General features: G+C 40.7%; 2 protein-coding genes across 21 annotated transcripts in view; one reads left to right on the top strand and one right to left on the bottom strand.

Moving 5' to 3' along the window:
* Positions 1-9,334, bottom strand: part of DCP1B (decapping mRNA 1B) — a 54,612-nt gene extending 45,278 nt beyond the window's left edge. Inside the window, exons 1-2 of the mRNA XM_082741049.1 lie at positions 9,042-9,334; positions 2,628-2,668 (exon numbers count right to left, since the gene is read on the bottom strand). Of these exons, the coding sequence (XP_082597175.1) occupies positions 2,628-2,668; positions 9,042-9,191 (191 nt within the window). The 5' untranslated portion in view covers positions 9,192-9,334. The remainder of the gene's footprint in view (positions 1-2,627; positions 2,669-9,041) is intronic.
* Positions 1-19,926, top strand: part of CACNA1C (calcium voltage-gated channel subunit alpha1 C) — a 737,989-nt gene that overhangs the window by 24,061 nt on the left and 694,002 nt on the right. The gene's annotated exons all lie outside the window — the stretch shown is intronic.

A 19,926-nucleotide genomic window follows, 5' to 3' on the forward strand; every position in this document is an offset into this window, starting at 1 on the left:
GCAGACAGAATGGCAGGCAGAGGCAGAGGAAGAAGCAGGCTCCCCGCTGAGCAAGGAGCCCGATGTGGGACTCGATCCCAGGACGCTGGGATCATGACCTGAGCTGAAGGCAGCTGCTCAACCAACTGAGCCACCCAGGCGTCCCACCCCTCTGACTTTTATGAGCTTTCTGTCATTCTCTACTGAGGAAAGACCTCAACATGTTAGAATCTGGCATCTATCTGATGGCCCACCCCCGGGCAAGAGGGGAGATGGGGAAAGCTCCTATTCTAGAGGAGTTAGATTTGGGGAAGAGTTTAAGGAACAAGGAAAGAGTTGTTTCTCTACCTATGGTTGAACTGACAGTTCCATTTGGAACTCAGAGTATATTAAGAAATACTTGAAAATGCAAACCTTCAATTGGTGTGGGTACAAAAGAGAAAATACTTGTATAATTTGTTAATCTTAAGCAGTCAAAAAGAGAGAGAGAGAGAAAGAGCGCGCACCTACTAAAAATCCCTAAAACCAATCATTAGCATATATTAATACACCTTTTCTTCACTTCTCAAAAGAATAATACTTGTATGAAATGAATGAGAAATGCACTGTGTGTATGCGTGTGTGTGTGTGTGCTTGGTATAAGTCGGAGTTTATCTGTTTGGTTTTCTTTTCACATTTGAAAATTCTCAAGAGTAGTCTATACTCAGTGGTATGCTCTGGTGTTTCAGAATGTTTTAGAACATAATGTAAACCAAAGCAGCCAATGGCTCTTAGGCATTCCCACCACTTTTCTAATAAACCAACCTCCTCTACCTACCCCAATGGTCTTGCCCATCTGTTCCTTTCTTTCCACTCCCACTGTGGCTTCCGCCTCCACTGACACACTCTTCTGCCATCCTTGCACTGGGCCTGCAACCCGCCTCTCTGCAACATTCTCATTTTGCTTGTGTCTATATGGCTGACTCTTCTCTGTATCTCTGGTCGTGAAAACTCAACCACTAGTCCTCATCACTTTCTTCTCCTTCAGAGAACACTTGTACTCTCATGGCTTCAATGACCAGTTTAAGGCAGGTGACTCGAAGCTCTGTATCCCCATCCCTAACCTGGCCTGTGGAACCTGGCAGCTCATTCAAATGCCCTGATACTACACCAAAATCATTATTTCAAAATAAAATTATCTTCAAACCAGATTCTCCACCTCCTATCTTTCTATTCTGCTTATGGTTCTTTCATTCTTTGTCTTCTATTTCAAAATCGTAGTTGTTTTTTTGTTTTTTTAAATTTCATCATTCCTTCTATATGTGCAATCTTTCAAGAAATTTGTTCAGTCTCAGCTTCTACCATTCTAGTTCATACTCTCATCATCTCATATCTACTCCACTGCAATAATTTTCTCATTGTTCTAAGTCCAACTTCTAGAACCAGTGCGTCCTCATAATGCTAATACACTGACTCTCCCCACACACTTTGCCATAACTCTGTTATTTTCCTGTTCATAAACCTTCAGTGACTCCCTACTGCTAAGAAAATAAATTGCAAAATCCCTGGTCTGACATTCCAAGCCAGCAAAATCTCTTTACCTTTACTGTCTTCTAACTGATATAAACCAGGATAAATTCTCTGCAGCCAAAAGTCGTTTTCTTTACTGTCCCTTCACCACACTAGGTCGTATGCCTCAGCTTTCTCCATCCTTCCTGCTGAGACAGCCCTTCCCTCTCTTCTGTGCAAGAGCTACCTTATTCCTGAGGCCTACTTGAGATGCACCAATTCGATAAAGTCTTCCATAATCACAGAAGTCCATTCATTCCTTATAACCTATCAACTGGATCTAAGAATAGGCTATCCATTGGGACTTATCTTTATTTTTTGGTTACTTTTATTTATTGTTGGGGGGGATGGTTTACCTTTAAACGTGAAAGGGTAAAAAAAAAATGTGTGTGTGTACATGCACACACATGCATTTTCTGTCTCCCCAATGAAGCTGTTAGCTCTAGAAGGGTTTGTACTAGCCCTTTGTATTTTATCTTCGTCCTCCAAATGAAAATAATGGAGGTTTACGTGAATGTTTATACGAATAAAACATTGAACTATTAAGACAATATGCATACTATGTGATATTAACAATTTCTCATACAAATGACAAAAAACGTGAATTTATCAAATTTATCCTGAAATATACTCTATTAACTATATAACAGAGGACTAAAAGACATCCTTAATTTTGGAGCACACTTCTTTAAAGAATCAATGACGGGGGGTGGCGGGAGTGACCAATAAAACCTTTTTCCAAATAGTAATTAAAATATCTAATATTCTTAATAGTGTACTTCTAGCTTCTTGCCAATGCATTATATTCAAGGACTCTGTACTACTCATTTGAATTAAAGGATAAATATTTAATACTGTTTTAAAAAGAACAAAGTTCTTCAATACTGGAGTTTAAATTACATTCTGAAATTAGTATTTCTCATACTATACCAGGTGACATTACTCAGTATTCCCTTCCTTGTATCACTAATAACTTCAAACCAAGATTCAGGTTTTTTCACTTCTCTGTGGAATAAAACTACATTTGAAGAGCAACACAACCAAATTAAAATATTCGTTGAAAGACTGTCAGTTTCTTCATAAAAGTAAAATATTCTTACCTTGTGTAAACAAATAAGGTTCCTTCCACATCAGTCTTTTCCTAAAAAACAAAACAAAACAAAACAGCAAAATGTGTATATTCTCTTCATTAATAGGCACTTTCACAGAAGTTAGAGAATAGTCAGTTTTAAGTAAGGCCAAATCCACTTAACAGGAGGGTTTATTCTTAGGGAAAGGAGAAAGGCAGGTTTTCAGCCAGGTTGTGGCTCTGCTCATTAGGCAGCAGGAAGCAGTTCTTCTACTTTTGTCACTCACGAAATAAACCATCATTCTCTCTCTTTACCAAAGACAGGGACAGCAATACACCTCTAGCTAAAGCAATACAAAAATAAATACGCTCCACGGATTTCCTTTGAAAGAGGAGATAAGTGTGCTGCCTTGTCCTCTACCCTGTGACCTGGATATGTGGCTGCAGAAGTCACTAGTGTCTGCATTTCATTATCCCCTTCTTTATTTTCTCGGTTCATCTTCTATTGCCATATCCTGTCACCAAGGAGAGCAGATCTTCTGTCAATAAGCTGACTTTGACTACAGCCCAGAAGAGAGCAATGATGCAGTAGTTTTCAGACAAATTAATCACCAACGTGGTGTGGAATATTTAGAGTCGCTATCGGATCTTTGAAATCAAGTTAGAAACATTGCTAAGCTAGGACTCAAGAAATCTGCCTGAGAGAAACTGGTTAAGTGGTAAAGTGAAAGTGATGAACTATCATTTCAGTTCATTTAGAAACGCTCTCTTCCATCTCTCCAAAGACAGGAGCCCAGGCCCTGGTGAAAACGTTCATTAGTACAATGTATACTTTAAAAAAAGTTTCGTTTTAGCTAGTCATTAGATTATTATAACGCAGAATTTAAAAGGTACATTTGCTACTTATACGGTTTAGTTTCCCCATTCTATCTAACCTAATATTTAATTATTAATCTCTATTATGAAAATTATTCAAAATTTAAGTACTCTGTAGTTTTGGGGGGAAATGCACTCTTTAAGAACAAGGGTATATATAATATTAAATGATAACTTTTTAAAGGCACATAAAACATTGGAAGCATGACCCCCTCACATGTTCAAGTAATTTCGGCAATTCTCTTGGTCACCTTACTCCAGTGGGTCTTAAGGTATAGACCCCACATTGGCAGTATCAGCATCACTTGGGAACTTGATGGAAATGCAAATTATTGGGTTATTCCCCAGACCTACAGACTCAGACTACAGGGGTGATGTGCAGCAGCCTCATGTTCATTAAGTTGTCAGGTGATTCTGATGTGAAAACAGCTGCCTCAGTTAAGTAACATTCTCTGCCCAAAGAACTGTACTAGGAGTCCTGAAATCAAAATCCATTATGTCCCAAATTATGTCAAACATCATCAAACACTGTTTTTTTTATACAATTTTTTAAAAGATTTTATTTATTTATTTATTTGACAGAGATCACAGGTAGGCAGAGAGGCAGGCAGAGAAAGAGGGGGAAGCAGGCTCCCTGCTGAGCAGAGAGCCTGAAGTGGGACTTGATCCCAGGACCCTGAGGTCATGACCTAGGCTGAAGGCAGAGGCTTAACCCACTGAGCCACACAGGAGCCCCACCAAACATTGTTGTTTAAGAGCTAATGGATATTAAATTACTTAGCAACAAGAATTTTACTCCTCATAGTAGAATATGTAATTAGAAATAAAGAATTTATAACAGTTAAAACAATTTTAGTCAATCTTTTCTCTAATACATACACATTGGTAAGATTACAGTTCATCCTTAAAATGGATTTATTATAAAAAGTTTGCATAAATCACTTCAGCGTCCTGTGAAAAATATCCTTACTTCTCAAGTGTGGCCCTTTCCCACTATGCTTTGAAAAACAGAGTTGAAATGAAAAAAAAAAAAAAAAATACAACAAAAAGATACAGAAACATTTTGACTTACCTTTCCTCGTGTACACAAACATGGTTAACTCTTAACTGTTGAGAAATCTATATGCTGGGTGCACTTTAAGTGGTAAGAATTACCTAAACTGCCACAATATTAATCACTGAGAAAATGGCCTCTATAGAACAATAAATAGTACCCAAACAGTCTAAAATTTGTAGCCATTCCTGAAGTTCAACCACTACAGTTGGCAAGTATTTACAGTCCACAGAACCTTCAAGAATAAATGTGTAAAAGTTAAATATCCTGTATTATTTGCTACTTTGATAAGAAGCTGAAACAGAGATACAGGTTAAGGAACATGCATCACGAGGACCACTTGCTGCAAGGCCAAACACTTCTGTTCTTCCAGTATTTGACCTCAGACTTTTTCATCTTGGCGATCCAAACACATAAAGCTAATAGCTTTTGAGTTGCTTCCCTTCCTCCTGAAGTAGCAATGGAAACTACCTTTTCTTTAAAAAGAAAAGAAAGGAAGACTTCATGCCCAATTTCAGTTTTGAAAAACCCAGAATCAGAAATGTAAAAGGCATGTCCTAAAATTGTCCTCCCAACTTGCAACATGCAATTTATTTTGATTCCACATATTAGTGAACTCAAACAATATCAGAACCTTTCTCTGGCTTATTTCACTTAGCATAGTGCCCTCAAGGTAATGGACCCCACCTCTTCATTGAAAGTGTTAAAGAATTTGTGGCCTCCTTCAACTGCAACAGGTTCTTAAAAAGTTTGAAATTCCCCGACTGGCTCAGGGCAGACTCCCACAGCCCAATACCACAGGCCTAGTCTCCCTGTAGAATAAACATCAAGCAACAGCTTTCCAGAGTTTTCTTTGGGATCCAGACACATAACTGGGAAAGTCTGTACAAACAAAATCCACTGTGTACTTTGCCCACCAGGAGCACTGTCGGCAGCACTAACGTGTACAGGGGATTTCTTAAATCTTGCTTATGAATACCTGGAATGGGATTCTTGCCAGGTCACATGGGGCTAACCAGTTTATTATTCCATGTCTCTGTTTCTTCACTGAAGAGAGATAACTAGCCTGTACCACTCAGATCTTTTGATTAGAAAACATATTTTAAGTGCTCTATTATACCTAGATAAAAGGGGCTCTGGAAATGTAAATTATGATCTATCAAGGTTGAAACAGCTCAAACTGATGCATTTTCCTAGCCCCTCCGGTGTTGTCCAAGGGCAACCAGATTTTTTTTTCCCCCTTTCAGGGCAAAGCTTAGGTTTGGGGTTTTGGAGTATAGTTAGAACAAGTTTTTATTAGATCCTCCAGACAAGGAGGACTTCTATGTTAAATTATTAGTTTATAGTCCAGGGGAATTTTGGCTAGAATTTTAAACGTACAATTTAATGATTCAATATTACACTCTATTATAAAATCTAACATGTATTAAAAAATTAAGATCAAAATTTAAAATAGTAAGATGGAATATAAAATTGTGTTAGTTGGCAAATTATTGGGACTCGGTACAGCATTTGACACTTTTGAAACCACCCAAAGCAATCTCTGTAATTATCTATGTTAACACAATAAAAAAGTAGGCCTCCACTTATCCCCATACACCTCTCTCAATCATGCACATAGCATGTAAGTCACCTATGAAGTCCTTAACAGAGCAATGCCTGGACTTCACATCCTGAGATACTCATCTGGCAAGTTACACTTTTAAAACCCCCAAGTGATTGATTTTGATACACAGGAAACTGAAAAACACTAGCTAGAAACAGGACAACAGTCACACTAAGGCAGTTTCTCAAGCTCAGCACTTCTGACATTTGGGGCCAGATAAATCTTTGTCATGGTGGTTCGTCCTGCATAAAGGATATTTAGCAGCATCCCCAACTTCCATCCTTTGGATGCCAGTAGTATGTTCCTTCTTAGTGTGACAACCAAAAATTCTGGTCACTGTGCCAGATGTTCCCTGGAGACGAAAGCAAAACTAGCTTACGAACCACTGCTCTAAGGACTGAGAGGTGAAAATCCATTCTTTAAATGACATATAGGTACTTGGGGGGAGCAGTCTTTCCAGATTATGAATGGAAAGTAGTTCTGTTAAATTCCTATTCCAGGCAGGACATAATCTTTCTTAATCCTTCCTTCAAACACCTCATTTTCTATCTACCCTTCATTCCAAATACCTCCTGCTCTGAACGCCTGAAGTCATTCTTCATCTATTTCAGTGTAGTAAGAACTCCCTTTCTTTACCTCCCATCTGCTTTCTTGCATATACTTTCACTTCCAATCTCAAGAATGTTCTTTCTGCTTTCAGTAGGTTTATGTTCAAAAGGCTCTCATCCAGAGGCCCTGAGTGATGGCATATGGAGTCAGGGGTGACAAACTGTTCACCCTCAGCAATTGCTCTGCATCTGAACTAGGTCTCTTTTTTCTGGCTACCACAGCCTTGAAGATTAGTACTTTGAAAGAATGACCTTTTACGGAATGAATTATGCCCTGTCTGAAGGCAACAAGTCCAGGAAGCAGGAAAACATAACTCCTGTAAATAATGCATTGTGACACTTCTACCTTTTGATGAGGCTTTAGAAGGACTTTACTGGCTATCTAATAAACCTCTAACTATCTGAACAGGTATCTATCACAGAGATCCTGTCAAAAGCCTATAGGAGACAATTGTTTTCCAAGAGGAATGCTGTCCCCTACATGTTAACAATTTCTCAAGATTCCTCAGACTCTAATCCCACTGTTAGGTAGGCTCACATTACTGTACCTCTGACTCTTTATCTCCCACAAAACTACCTTGACAGAATTAACACAGTATGCCTTTGGCATCTTCTTATACAGCAGTGTAATAGCAATGCAATATGTAGAATATCTTTGTATTTTTTCTAAATTGCCACTGATGAAATCACCCAGTACATTGCTCTATGTTCCTTACATAAAGACCCAGGTGACAAGTTCCCCCGAAAATGAGGAGGAAATAAGTAAGCTCTCTGCTGACCAAGTGTTACAGACTGGTGAATATTAAAGACGTCTCCCCGTTTTCCTTTTCTGCTTGACAACTAGGAGTACAGACCTAAATTCCTTGCTCTGTTCCAGCAAAATTCCTAACTTAAGACCTTGGGGTAATGGGTCGCCTGGGTGGCTCAGTCCTTAAGCGTCTGCCTTTGGCTCAGGTCATGATCCCAGGGTCCTGGAATCCAGGCCTGCACCAGGTTCCCTGCTAAGCAGGGAGCCTGTTTCTCCCTCTCCCACTCCCCCTACTTGTGTTCCCTCTCTTGCTGTGTCTGTCAAATAAATAAATAAAATCTTAACCAAAAAAAAAAAAAAGAACTTAGGGTAAAACTATTTTCATCTTTCCCATTCTAGGGCCTCTTTTTAAAATATTTTTACTTCTCCTAATTATTTTCAGGTGAGTTTTTAAATTACAGAGTGGTCAAGGTCCACACTAGAGAGAAGTGGGCTATGTAAATGAATGCAAATGTTAAAAATATATTAATTTGTTCAATATGCACGTTTTCCTTTGATTGAATTTTGATGTCTTAGAGAATACATTTAAAAATCACCTGAAATTCATTCATCCTGGCCCAGTTTTTTATACTGTTTTCCAACTTATTTTAAAATGATGGATGGCTATGTAATGGATGGATTATTATTTGGGACAAAAATTATTATGAGGAAAAGAAAAATTACATTTCCCTCTATTCAAGTGGGTTGTTACAAAATTTCACACGCAGTAATTGCTGCAAAGGACTGAAGTGTCTTAGGCTTCTACCCCACTGTAATTGTGAGGAATTTCACAATTTCACCCCATTGCTATTTATTGGGTTTCTGCTTTGAGAAGTGCACTAAATAATCCGGCTCCCAAACGGACTCAAATTTCAAACTCATTCTGGTCTTGGTAGGCTGTGGTGTAACGGTATTTCCAAGAGAGGCAACCTCCTTCGAAGTGTTAGACCCAGCCCCCATTTTGTCCTCTATTTGCCGATGTTTGCTCTTTTCTCGGTTGTATTTCCTGAGTTCACAAGTCCAATTTCTCCCCTCTGCCATGGTCTGACTCCTCTTCGTCCCATCTAAGACTGATGTTTCAGAACCAGAACTCGGCTTTTTCCTTCGTCCCCTACCCTTGCCTCCCCTACAGCCACGTTTCACTGTGACAGAATCCTGCTTCACTTTCTCAAACTACAGCAGTTTTCCGCCCTCAAGGCATTAGGTCCCCCTCCTTCAGCTCCGGGTCCCGTCCCTGATCCGTCTGGTATTCCCACATGGGGTGTCGTAGATATTTAAGTCTTTTCCCCAACTTCAGGTGGCTTCTCAGAGCGGCTTCCCTCTCCCTCAAAACCCCCGGCCTAGGGGTCTAGTTGCCACAACTTCGCCCTCAGGCCGCGATCACCACCATCCACCTCCATCCACCTCCAGAACGTCAGCGTCTCCTCCCCCTCACTGGGTTCTGGAGCCCCGAGTCTGACGACCCCGTCCCCACCCTCGCCCTGCCTGCACGGCCCCGTCGCGTCCGCACGCACCCACTCGTTGGCCCGATGGCCGAAAGTGTACAGAGCCACCTGGCTGGCCACGTCCACGATGCGGTTGATATAGGGGTCGTGGCGCTGCAGGGCCGCCAAGCTGATGTCGCGCCCCTTTCCCACCAGGCCGCCCGCCGCCACGGCCGCCATCTTCCCTCCCTCCCCGACATCAACCCAGGGTTGTCGGAAGCCACTCTCAATAGATCGCAGAACGAGCGAGCCGCCTCGCAACCGAAAACACGCGGCGACCGCAGGGCCGAGGAGGCCTTCCTTCTCCAGCCATGCCCCCGCCCCCACCTCCGGTGACGGACGCAAGACATTACTAATCGATGGCCGCGCTCCCGCCCCCGACAATCGTTGCCGGGGGCAACCGCAAGCCCCGGCTAGAGGTCTGAACCACCACCCCCTTCCCCAAGCGCTGTTTTCTTCTTACGTGAGTCTTGGAGCTGCACGCGCGCTTGGGTGTATCGCTTGGATGTGTTCGACGCCTTGAAGTGTCTTTGGCGTGCAGTGATCAAACCTGTAATAATAAATAAACGTCAAAAACTAGTAACTGAAGAGAAAGGGAACTGTGATTTCTGTATGTACAAACACCCAGTGGTTCTCAAAACACGGAATTCCCCCAGGAATTCCAGAGACCCTTTCATGGGTCTGCCATGTGAAAACTATTTTCATGACAATACTAGGATTTCTTTGCCTCTTTCACTGTGTTGATATTTGCACCAGTGGTGCAAAAACAATGGGGAGTAAAGTCAGGCGTCTTAGAGTGATTCAAGGCGGAGCACCGCGGCAAAAGCCAGTGTCGCTTGAGGATGTTCTTCATAAAGCAGTAAAAATTATTAATTTTATTAGAATTCAGCTTTTTGCTTCAATTTTAAAAGATTTATTTTTTGAGAGCGAACGGGTATGCGAGTGGAGGAGGGGCAGAGGGTGAGAATCTGAAGCATGACTCCCGGCTGAGCCCTGATTCCCCGAAAGGAGCATCTCCTTCATCTCCCCACCTTGAGATCAGGACCTCAGCTAAAAAAAAAAAACCAAGAGCCCCTGGCTCAACCAACTGAGCTACCCAGGCGCTCCACACTTTTTAAATTCTGTGTCAAAACATAAGAAGTATGTGCAGGGACGCCTGGGTGGTTCAGTGGGTTAAGCCGCTGCCTTCGGCTCAGGTCATGATCTCAGGGTCTTGGGATCGAGTCCCGCATCGGGCTCTCTGCTCAGCAGGGAGCCTGCTTCCCTCTCTCTCTCTCTCTGCCTGCCTCTCTGCCTCCTTGTGATCTCTGCCTGTCAAATAAATAAATAAAATCTTAAAAAAAAAAAAAAAAAGAAGTATGTGCAAAGCACCTGTGCTGAACACAGGAGTACCACATACTCGTCCCTAGGAAACCACTTCTGTGCTTGAGTTGCAAGCTGAACTAATATTTTTATTTTCACGGGACACTATTTTTACTTGAAAGAAAGATGGACTAACTATGGTTATTCAGACAGGTATTCGATAGGCATTTTTTTTAAAGATTTTATTTATTTATTTGACAGAGAAAGATCACAAGTAGGCAGAGAGGCAGGCAGAGAGAGAGAGGGAAGCAGGCTCCCCGCTGAGCAGAGAGCCTGATGAGGGACTCGATCCCAGGACCCTGAGATCATGACCTGAGCCGAAGGCAGCGGCTCAACCCACTGAACCACCCAGGTGCCGCTCCATAGGCATTTTTTCGAAAATAAATCATGTGCCTCTGTCACTTCCAGGAAAACAAGGACCATTATCGTTACCAGTAATAATTTTTGAGCTTTCAACTGAAAAATAGAAGTTTAGTAAATATGTATCTGCTACCAGGAGTTGGACGGCTTTTCAGTATTTAAAGTCTTTTCTGATGAGGTCAGTGGGCATTTAGAAAGTCTGTGATAAGGGATTTGGTCCTTAAACATTGGGGATGGGAATATTGTCAGTCTAATACAGGCATAACTGGTTGTACAATTTTGTTAAAATCTTTTGGCAAGCGTTTAACATTTCTTTTGTAAAGGAATTTACCTTCAAGCCTTGGGGCCTATGAGCAAAGTCTACCTTTCCCAATAACTCAGGGAATATAAATACAACCCAGTTGGCTCCCAAGTAGTTGGTCCAGTGCCTTGTGAATAGAAATTTAGAAATGCTTATTTTATTGCACTACACCACGAGTTAGTTGCATTTACTCATGTAATGTCTTTTTTTTTCTTTTTAAGAGTGCATGACTTATAGAATACTGAAATCCAAGTTGGGATAAAAGAGGATACAATAGTAAGTCCTGATCTTTCAGAGTTTACTCAAGAAGATAGGAAAAAATAGGAAGTTTTTTTTTTTTTAAACTTTCTATATTGTAAGAAAAAAAAAGAAAAGGGAAAACCCTTGAAGATTAGAAGTCATACAGAAAACAAAGATACATAACATCGCAATGACTTCAGCATTGCCATATTGTTCATTTCCTGGCCCACAGAGCTTTGTTCTCTTTTTTAAAAATTCTTTTTTCCCCAAATTCTTAAAGCTCCATCCTTATAGGATGAAGACAGACTTCTGCCTCCTTTCTTCTTGAATAACCTGTGTAAAATCAGGTCATTGTTACTTACCTAAACATACTAAGTTGCAGGCTCTATGTTAGCAAAAGACCATTTATAATTGGTTAATTCTTATTTAATACACATAACATTAACTTCCATTGGTTTCCACAGTGCTGGCACACTTCCACTGTGTTTCTGGAGGTCTCATTATAATACCTCAGATAGCTATTCATGACTTTGGGTTTTCATGATGATTTTATAATTGTCATTACAAGATAAAATATGTGTTAACACTTGGTATTTAAAGTTGTATACCAGAATTTGAAACAAATTTGTAGTATGAAAAAAAAATAATGTCCAGGTCTATGATTTTTATACCATTGCAATGACTAAGATAAAATTCACCACATAATCCACCAAGATAATTGTGGGAAATTAGTATGCTTCAGTTATTTGAAAATAGGATATAATCATCAAAACATTGAAAATGTTCGGTTTTATAGCTATGTGTGCTTGTATAAAAATATAAACTGACTTCTTATGGTATAATAATCTGAAACATAAATATACAGTATGCTTTACTACTCTTTTCTTTGTTGTGTAAATGTCCCCTAAATTTTACATTTCCTACTCTATTCCTAGAGTAGAATGTGTTGGAATAGAGAGGAAAGAGCAGCTTTCAGGATGCCCCCTAAGAGTGTGTGATTGTAAAATGATTTAAACAACCTCTGATGGTTTGCTTGTGCTGCCAGTATGAATCGTCCTTTTTGCTAGGAATTTTGTACTAAAATATGATAGAAATAAAGAATTAAGGAAAGCCCTCTTTCTCCTAGTGGTGGGAAATGGTTTGAAACTTGTTATCAGTTGTTTTCAGGTCATGGTTCATTTCTTTGTTAGGAAACAATATACAATGGGAGAGACACCCCTTGGAAAGGGGAACTACTCTAACCTCTTTTTATCTATATAAATTTCAACAAGTGACCTCACCTTTAACTTGGGGATCCTAACTGATATCTGTCCTACCAATTTTGTGGGATAAATGGGATCAAGTTATAAAGCATATTCAAAAAAGATTTTCAATCTATCAGATGTTCTGCAAACAAAAAAGCTATTATTATTATTACTACTACTACTACATCATTATTAGCATTATGTTCAACACTGTTAATATTTTTTTTAAAGATTTGCTTATTTTTTTTTTTAGAGAAAGAGCACACACGCTTGAGCAGGGAGAGGGGCAGAGAGAGAGGGAGACAAGCAGACTCCTATCTGAGTGCAGAGCCCTACCTTAGGACCCAGAGATGATGACCTGAGCTGAAACCAAGATAAGATGCTCAACCAACTGAACCACCGAGGCACTCCTGTTGCTATTATTTCTAACAGAAGTCTAGAAGGATCCTTCGTGTCCAATTACCTCACCAATACTCAGTTCATTTCAACAAAATTCTGCGTGATAAGGAGTTCCCTAATTCCCCAGGCAGTTCATTACCAGGATTTTAATAAGATGGAGAATGTGAGCTAAAACATACTTACCAGAAACTTCACAAACAGAGTAAGAAATAATATAGGAGATAGAAGTCTTGTGTTCCATGAGACTGCAAAGTAGTTAAGTATGAAACAGCCATCAGAGAGCCCTGAAACAGAATGAGAAGGGGCAGGCGTGGGGAAGAAAGGGGCCTGTTGGTTGAGATTTTGCTCAAGCTTGAATTTCTCCAATCTGGACCTAACCACAGTCTGGATTAAGCCTCTGCCAATTCGGCCTGGAGCAGACCTGGGCCATTAGAGCTCTTTGGAGTAGGGAGACCACACTTACCCATTCTCTTCTAATCTCACTTTGCCTCTCTGCCAGTCGCACTAAACCTATTCACTTTACCTCATTGTTAAGGATCAGGCTTACTGGGCATAGAGGACCTCTACATGAAACATGTCTTCCCAGTTGCTTCCTAATGCCTGGAACATACTAAAACATAAGGAAGTGCCTTTAATTCCACATGAAGAGATTATAGGCTTTAAATACCAAGGCCACCGTGGTAACTAACATCTGTGAGTCTCAGCGCCTGAGTGCTAAGAGGGAGGGAGAGCAAGATGTGGAAAGGGCTCATTGAGATAGCAGAAGACAGATCTTCCCATTTTACAAGTGTGCCGTGGAAGTGACCGTAGATGTTGCAGAGACCACCCGCCCAGTCTCTACCAACACAGGCAGCTCTGCATCATATGATTCAGGAAGCTGTTGTTGAATATGGCCGATTTCACATAAGGGAGTTTTGTCCTGGGACAGAACAGGGTGTGGGGAATTGCTGGGTGGATTGCATATTAGGACAGCAAACTGAGTTGCATCTCCCGTTACCTAGCTGTGTGTGGGGCTAGCTGGGTCACCATAGCAGCACCAACACCAAAGAGGGATGACCTTATGATTATTTGATTTGGGTAGAGTCCCACAGTTCTAGGCAAGCCACATGCCTTCTCTGTGAAATAAAGTGGTGAGCCCAGAAACAATAATGACCAGTCTGTTTGATGCACATTGAAATTAGGCCAAGATAGTAGTCCATTAAGGACTTATTAACATTATTTCAAAACTAAGGGCTGAATGTTTAAATCAAGAAAGAGAAAAGGTGTTTTCCTTCATTCATGGTGCTCTTTCGTTCTCAGAAAGAAGCAGTCACTATTGGGAGGAAGGGATGTGTATCCTGACTACCCTTTAGGTGACCCTATTGCCAGCGGTGATCAGCTTTCTCTTCAGATTTTTAATTCAGGTGAAATGCATATTTCAAGTTACCTTGATGATCTACAGGGCAGTCTAGGGGAAGCAATCAGAAAAAAAGTATCAGGGACTGCTAGATGGAATGCATTTGAAGAATTTTCTGATTACTTATTATCGATGCAACCTACCATGTCAGCTCTTCACTTTGTGATTGGTTTTTCTCTTTTTAAACTGATGTGTGGAGCCCCAAAGGAAAATGAATGGCAAAATATTGTGCTGAACTAAACTTAAGTCCAAGGTAAGAGGCTGTGGAAAAATACTTGGCTTGGTCAGGAGTTAGGACTGTAAAAATGGGCTAGAGACTTGAGGGGGAGGCAGAGAAGCTGCTGATGGAATGCTGAGATTTCAAAACATCTCCCAACCTAGCCCCTCAAGCCTATCTTATATACTCTCCATTGGGTTGACAAGCCCATAGGCCAAATCTGGCCCTCTGTCCGTTTTATAAACAAAGTTTTATTGGGACACAATCAAGCTCAATGTATTGATAGACGCCATCTAAAATAAAACAGCACAGTTGAGTGGCTGCAGTGAGAACCAGATGACCTGCAAAGCCTAAAATATTTACTCTTAGTTCCCTTTCAAAAAGTTTGCTGACCACTGATGTATTTGTTAAACAAATCAATAAGTAACTTATGTCAGCAGGCACCCAGTTTGTGCACATATCAGCACATAATAAATTAGAAAGAGTGACAAAGTATGAGACCCAGTTTTATTCTTAAGGAACTTAAAATCTAGTTAAGGAGACAAAGCTTAAGCATATGTGATAAAATGTTGAACAATAAAACATAATATATAATCAAGGGTTAAACTGTGACGGGTAGACAAGTACCAGAATTTGAAGAAAGGCAGGGAGGATCTGTGAGTCCTCTAGGAGTTCGAGCAGGCACTATTTAATATAATAAAGTTCCAGAATACCATAAGAGCTTGGATGTTCCTTTGAGATCCTCTGTAATTGGATTTGACCTGTATTTCTACTCTAGTGTCATTAAAGTCACTGATATTTTTGGCCCTGTACTTTGGGGATGTCTTTAATGACCAGAACTATTTCTGAGTAAGTTTCACTGACTGATTTTTCTGGGATTTGGGATTCCTTCAATATCCCCAAACTACAGAGAATTTAATTCAGTCATAGTGGCATAATGTCTTTCTTTTTTGAAGAAAGTATAGTATAATGAGAAGAACGTGAGTTTTGGAGTCAGAGACTCCCTGACCTAGATCTTGGTCTCCTCTCCGCCTTGCTATATAACCTTGGGGGTTCTGTTAAGCTCTGGGCCTCAGTTTCTTCACCCACAAAATAAGGACAATAATAGCACATACATCTTCAGGTTGCTGTGAGAACTAAATCAAATAATTCGTGAGAAGCGCTTAGAATCTAAAGTGTCTGGTACAAAGATGGAGCTCTATCAATGTTTTTACGGTTGGCCGTTGCTTTTGATAACAGCAAGATTTATGCCCTGGACAAGAGAGTCCCACATCCAGAATGAAAATTAGTGCTTTATCATTTATAAAGGCACTTTGCATATGGTAAACAAATGTACTAATGCAAAGTGTGGAATTACTTCTCCCCCTTCTTAGTTTGCTAATGGTTGTGATTCTTAATTTTTAACATTATCCCCATTGCCAGGCCCCTAATTTATTTCTAGGATGTCCTTGGGAACTTGGGGGCAGGGAGGAGTATATAAAACATGCAAATTCAGATCTACACGCTGGTGTACTAAGGGGTCTTGAGTACTTTTGGGGGTCTGTATTAACTGTCTTTGGAGGTAAGGCTGGCTGGCAGTGGTACTAGCCTTGTGGTTTGGGGATCAGCATCCGTAGGTTTTCTCCTATTTCTGAGACTATGGGAGAAATCATTTGGTAACCAGACCAATGTTTCTTATTTGTAATAGAGAATAATGACATTCAGTTTTGTAACTGGAGTATTCCTGAAAGAGCTCTTTGAAACACTTTAAGTATTTTGATGTCATCATAACCTATGAGGCTTTAAAATCAGGACTGTCCAAAGAAGGCTGTGCTTCCTCTGTGGATAAAGCCTGATGAGAGCATTGCTTTTTGTTTCCTTTGAGGTAATTTGAAGATTAAAGGGCAAGGTGTTTTCTACATTTCCTGTTGGTAATAAGCAGCCTTCTACAGCTTTGACCTTCGCTACCGTTACGGACTCCTAGGAGCAGTGCCTGTGACCCCAGCCAGCCTGGCTCACGCCATTCCGGGGATCACTGCCTCCAGGGGCTTTAGTACATCTTCAGAGAACTGCAAACACTGAATCCATAGTTTGGTTTTGTTGCTTTTGTTAAGAATTATATGGGCTTTATAAGAAAACAAGAAAATGTCAGGAAAACAAACATGTTTATTTAACCCAAATAAGCCACAATTAGTCTAAACTGTGAGAGCTCTTGTAATAAGTAGGGCAGCTCCTGTCTCCCTAGTTCCCTGTGAAGTAGGTAGCAAGTATCGGTGTATTCATTTGTCAGATAGCCTTTATGTGTAATCATTTATTCGCTCATTGAACATTTAGTAGGCTCTTATAAATGAACAGGCACAGGACTGGGAGCTGAGACTACTACAGTGAACAAGACAAGCATGCCCTGCCCTTCTGGAGAGTAGAGTCAAACCGGGAAGATGGACACCTAAACAGGTAATGACAATCAGGTGGGGTCGGCGCCATGTCAATAGTTTAGGAGCACATGGTGGAAGTACAAGGAAGCCTTCGGTTCCTTTAAATGATTTGCCAAGAATAATAAAATGAAGGTGTTGTACATCCTCTCTTTGACCCAGACCAGGGTGGAATGGGCCTAAAAGTCAGAGACTGGGCCCTGGTCATTCTGACACCATGAGTTTTCTTGGGTGGTTTCAGCTTTTTGTCTTAGAGAGGCAGTAGAGATTGTCTAAGTAATGGCACAGACATCGTATCCCAAAGCCATGTTGCTCCTCTCTGGCCTTGGAGCAGAGCAGACTAAGTAAGACCCTCCCAAGGGCAATCCTTCTTCCTTGGGGACTACCGAGTCCTGGCCCCGTATTCTTCTGTATGAATAGTAGGTTCTCGAACTACCAGTAGTTTTCATCTGCTCGGCCCTCCCTCATTCTTCTCCTAGGGGTTTCCCTTCTGGAGAGGACACATTGTATTCTCTACTTCTTCACACTTGTCACCCTGAGGCAAGGCAGAGAACCCACTGTCATCTATGAAAGGGCTAGTTTACTAGTCAGTAGAGCCTCCTATACCCTGTCTCTTTCCCCAGTGCTAAACGATCGTCTTCAAGTAGGGCTAGCAAGGTGTACTCATTGGGCTACATTTATTCTTTCTTATTCTTCCTAAGGAGTTACACAGTTTTTATTCCTTCACTGCATTTTGTGAAATAAACTATAGTGCTGGTTTGTCATAGCCCCAATTTCCCTTCAGTAGGGGCTAAAAAATCCAGGAGAATGCTGGCTGGAAGTCTGCATATGGGGATCCCAGGAGACCTTCTTTGCCCTGCCTTAAGTTAAGAGTTGATAAAGGGCAGGGATAATTCCTAGACATTCCAGCTTGAATTATCACCAAGATAAGCAGTTTCAGCCATTTCTTTTTAGGGAAGAAAACTAAAGAAGCAGCTTTTGTGAGGTAACATCAGCTTAGAGGAGAGAGAGTGTAGAGCAGACATTCTCAACCCCGGCTGCACATCATAACTGCTTGAAGGTATTTGAAAAGAAGTACCAATGGCCAAGGCTCATCCAGACAAGTTAATCAAACTCTCCAGTTGGGTCTTGGTAAATTTCCTTAAAATGAGTCTAACTGCTGACTGGTTCAAGAGCCACTGGACAGCCTGGTTGGCAGCTTCTGTGCCAAGGACAAGCTTCCTGGGTTTGAATGTGGCTCAGCCAGTGTGGGTCATTCCTCATCCCATGTCAACCTCAGTTTCCTTCTCTATAAAATGAGGTTCCTAATGAATCTGACTTTGGACAGTTGTTGTTGATTAAATATGAGGAAAGCACCTGAAACCTATCAAGTACTCAATAAAAACAGTAATGACAAAACAGGACTAGACCAGGCAATGCTCTGTCCACCATGATCATTTATTAAGGCCTGTGGTGATCAATTCTGCAACAAACGGGCTGCTGCATCCTTTAAATGATCCACTTTATTAAAAAATGACATGAATGGCCTTGTTTCTCAAATAAGGAAGAGTATTCCTTATTTTAAGCTTCTTAAACCTCATTCTTTTTAATGTCTCCCGGCTGGTATAATTTATTTATTTGTCCATCCATTTGTTCTTTGATTTGACAAACATTTGTCATGTTTCTATTAGGTTGCCAAGTACTATCTAAATATCATCAATATAACAAAAATTAAAAACAGGCCCTATTTTCCAGGGGCTTAAGTTTGATGGAGGAGATACATAAAGACAAATCACCGAACACTGTCTTTACTATGACAATAGATTTATAAAAATAAATAAGTACAGTTCTAAGAAGAGTTTCTGGTCCTCCAGGGAATCTGGGTGACCAAAATACTATTACAATTTTGGTGTTACTTAAGGTGTCAGATGCTGGCTTCAGCCCAAGATATTCTGATTTAATTGATAGGTATGTGACCTAAGCATAAGGAGTTTTAAAAGCTTCCAGCTGATGTTAACGTATGTTCAAGTTTAGGAGCCACTGATTTAGGAACTTCTTACTCATCAAGGATACAACTCTAGATAGACTGGAGCTGCATACTTAGGAGGCTTATGGACATGCCTTATACTTTGGGATTGGGAGTTTATTCTCTAGGCAACAGGCTGCAATTGAAGAGAGAGGTGACATATGATTTGCAGAAAGATAATTCAGGCTGCAATGTAAAAAATGGCTGGAGACAGGATAACCCACTGGGGAGAAGAGATGACACCAAGGGCCTAAATTAGACTGGGATGGTGGGACTCTGATGCCAGGTATCAAAACCCTGGGCCTATCGGGGAAAGGAACAGGAGTCAGAGCAATGGAAATATTTTGCTTCTGCTGGTTTTCAGCTTTGAAATTGAATTGCAGTCTTGGTAAACATCTAAAGAATTCAGTGGATATTCCATAAGTTGGTCTTTAAATGAAGACAACCCCTTCAAGAATTCTCAAGCTTTTATGGGTTTCAGAATGACACAGAGGTGGGTTTTTGCCCTTAAAAAATAAAGGGATGCAGACTCTGTAATTATTCAGTTAATTGTGGCAAAGTAGATCATTAAGCTCCCAAATAGACTTTTTGGAGGGAGGGGGCAGGAATGGTCTGGCTACTTACATTGATCCAATTACCTGGATAATTGCCAAATATCCACTTACCATTGTGAAGTGAAGATTTTTAAAAAAATTTTTTGCCTTATCTAATGCTTTGTGTAATCAAAATGTATTTTTATTGTTGTTGGGTTTGTGGAGCTAATGTGACTCTGGTGGCGAGATGACTGGGTTCATTTGTCTCGTGCTCCATGAAATTCAGTTGTCAGTCAAGTCCTAATGCCAGACTCATAAAAGTCATATGTTTTAAAACATAAAAATCAGGGCACCTTGGTGGCTCAGTGGGTTAAAGCCTCTGTCTTCAGCTCAGGTCATGATCTCAGGGTCCTGGGATCGAGCCCCGCATCGGGCTCTCTGCTCTGC

This window comes from Mustela nivalis (genome assembly GCF_964662115.1).
Source record: "Mustela nivalis genome assembly, chromosome: 7".
Lineage (NCBI taxonomy): Eukaryota > Metazoa > Chordata > Mammalia > Carnivora > Mustelidae > Mustela > Mustela nivalis.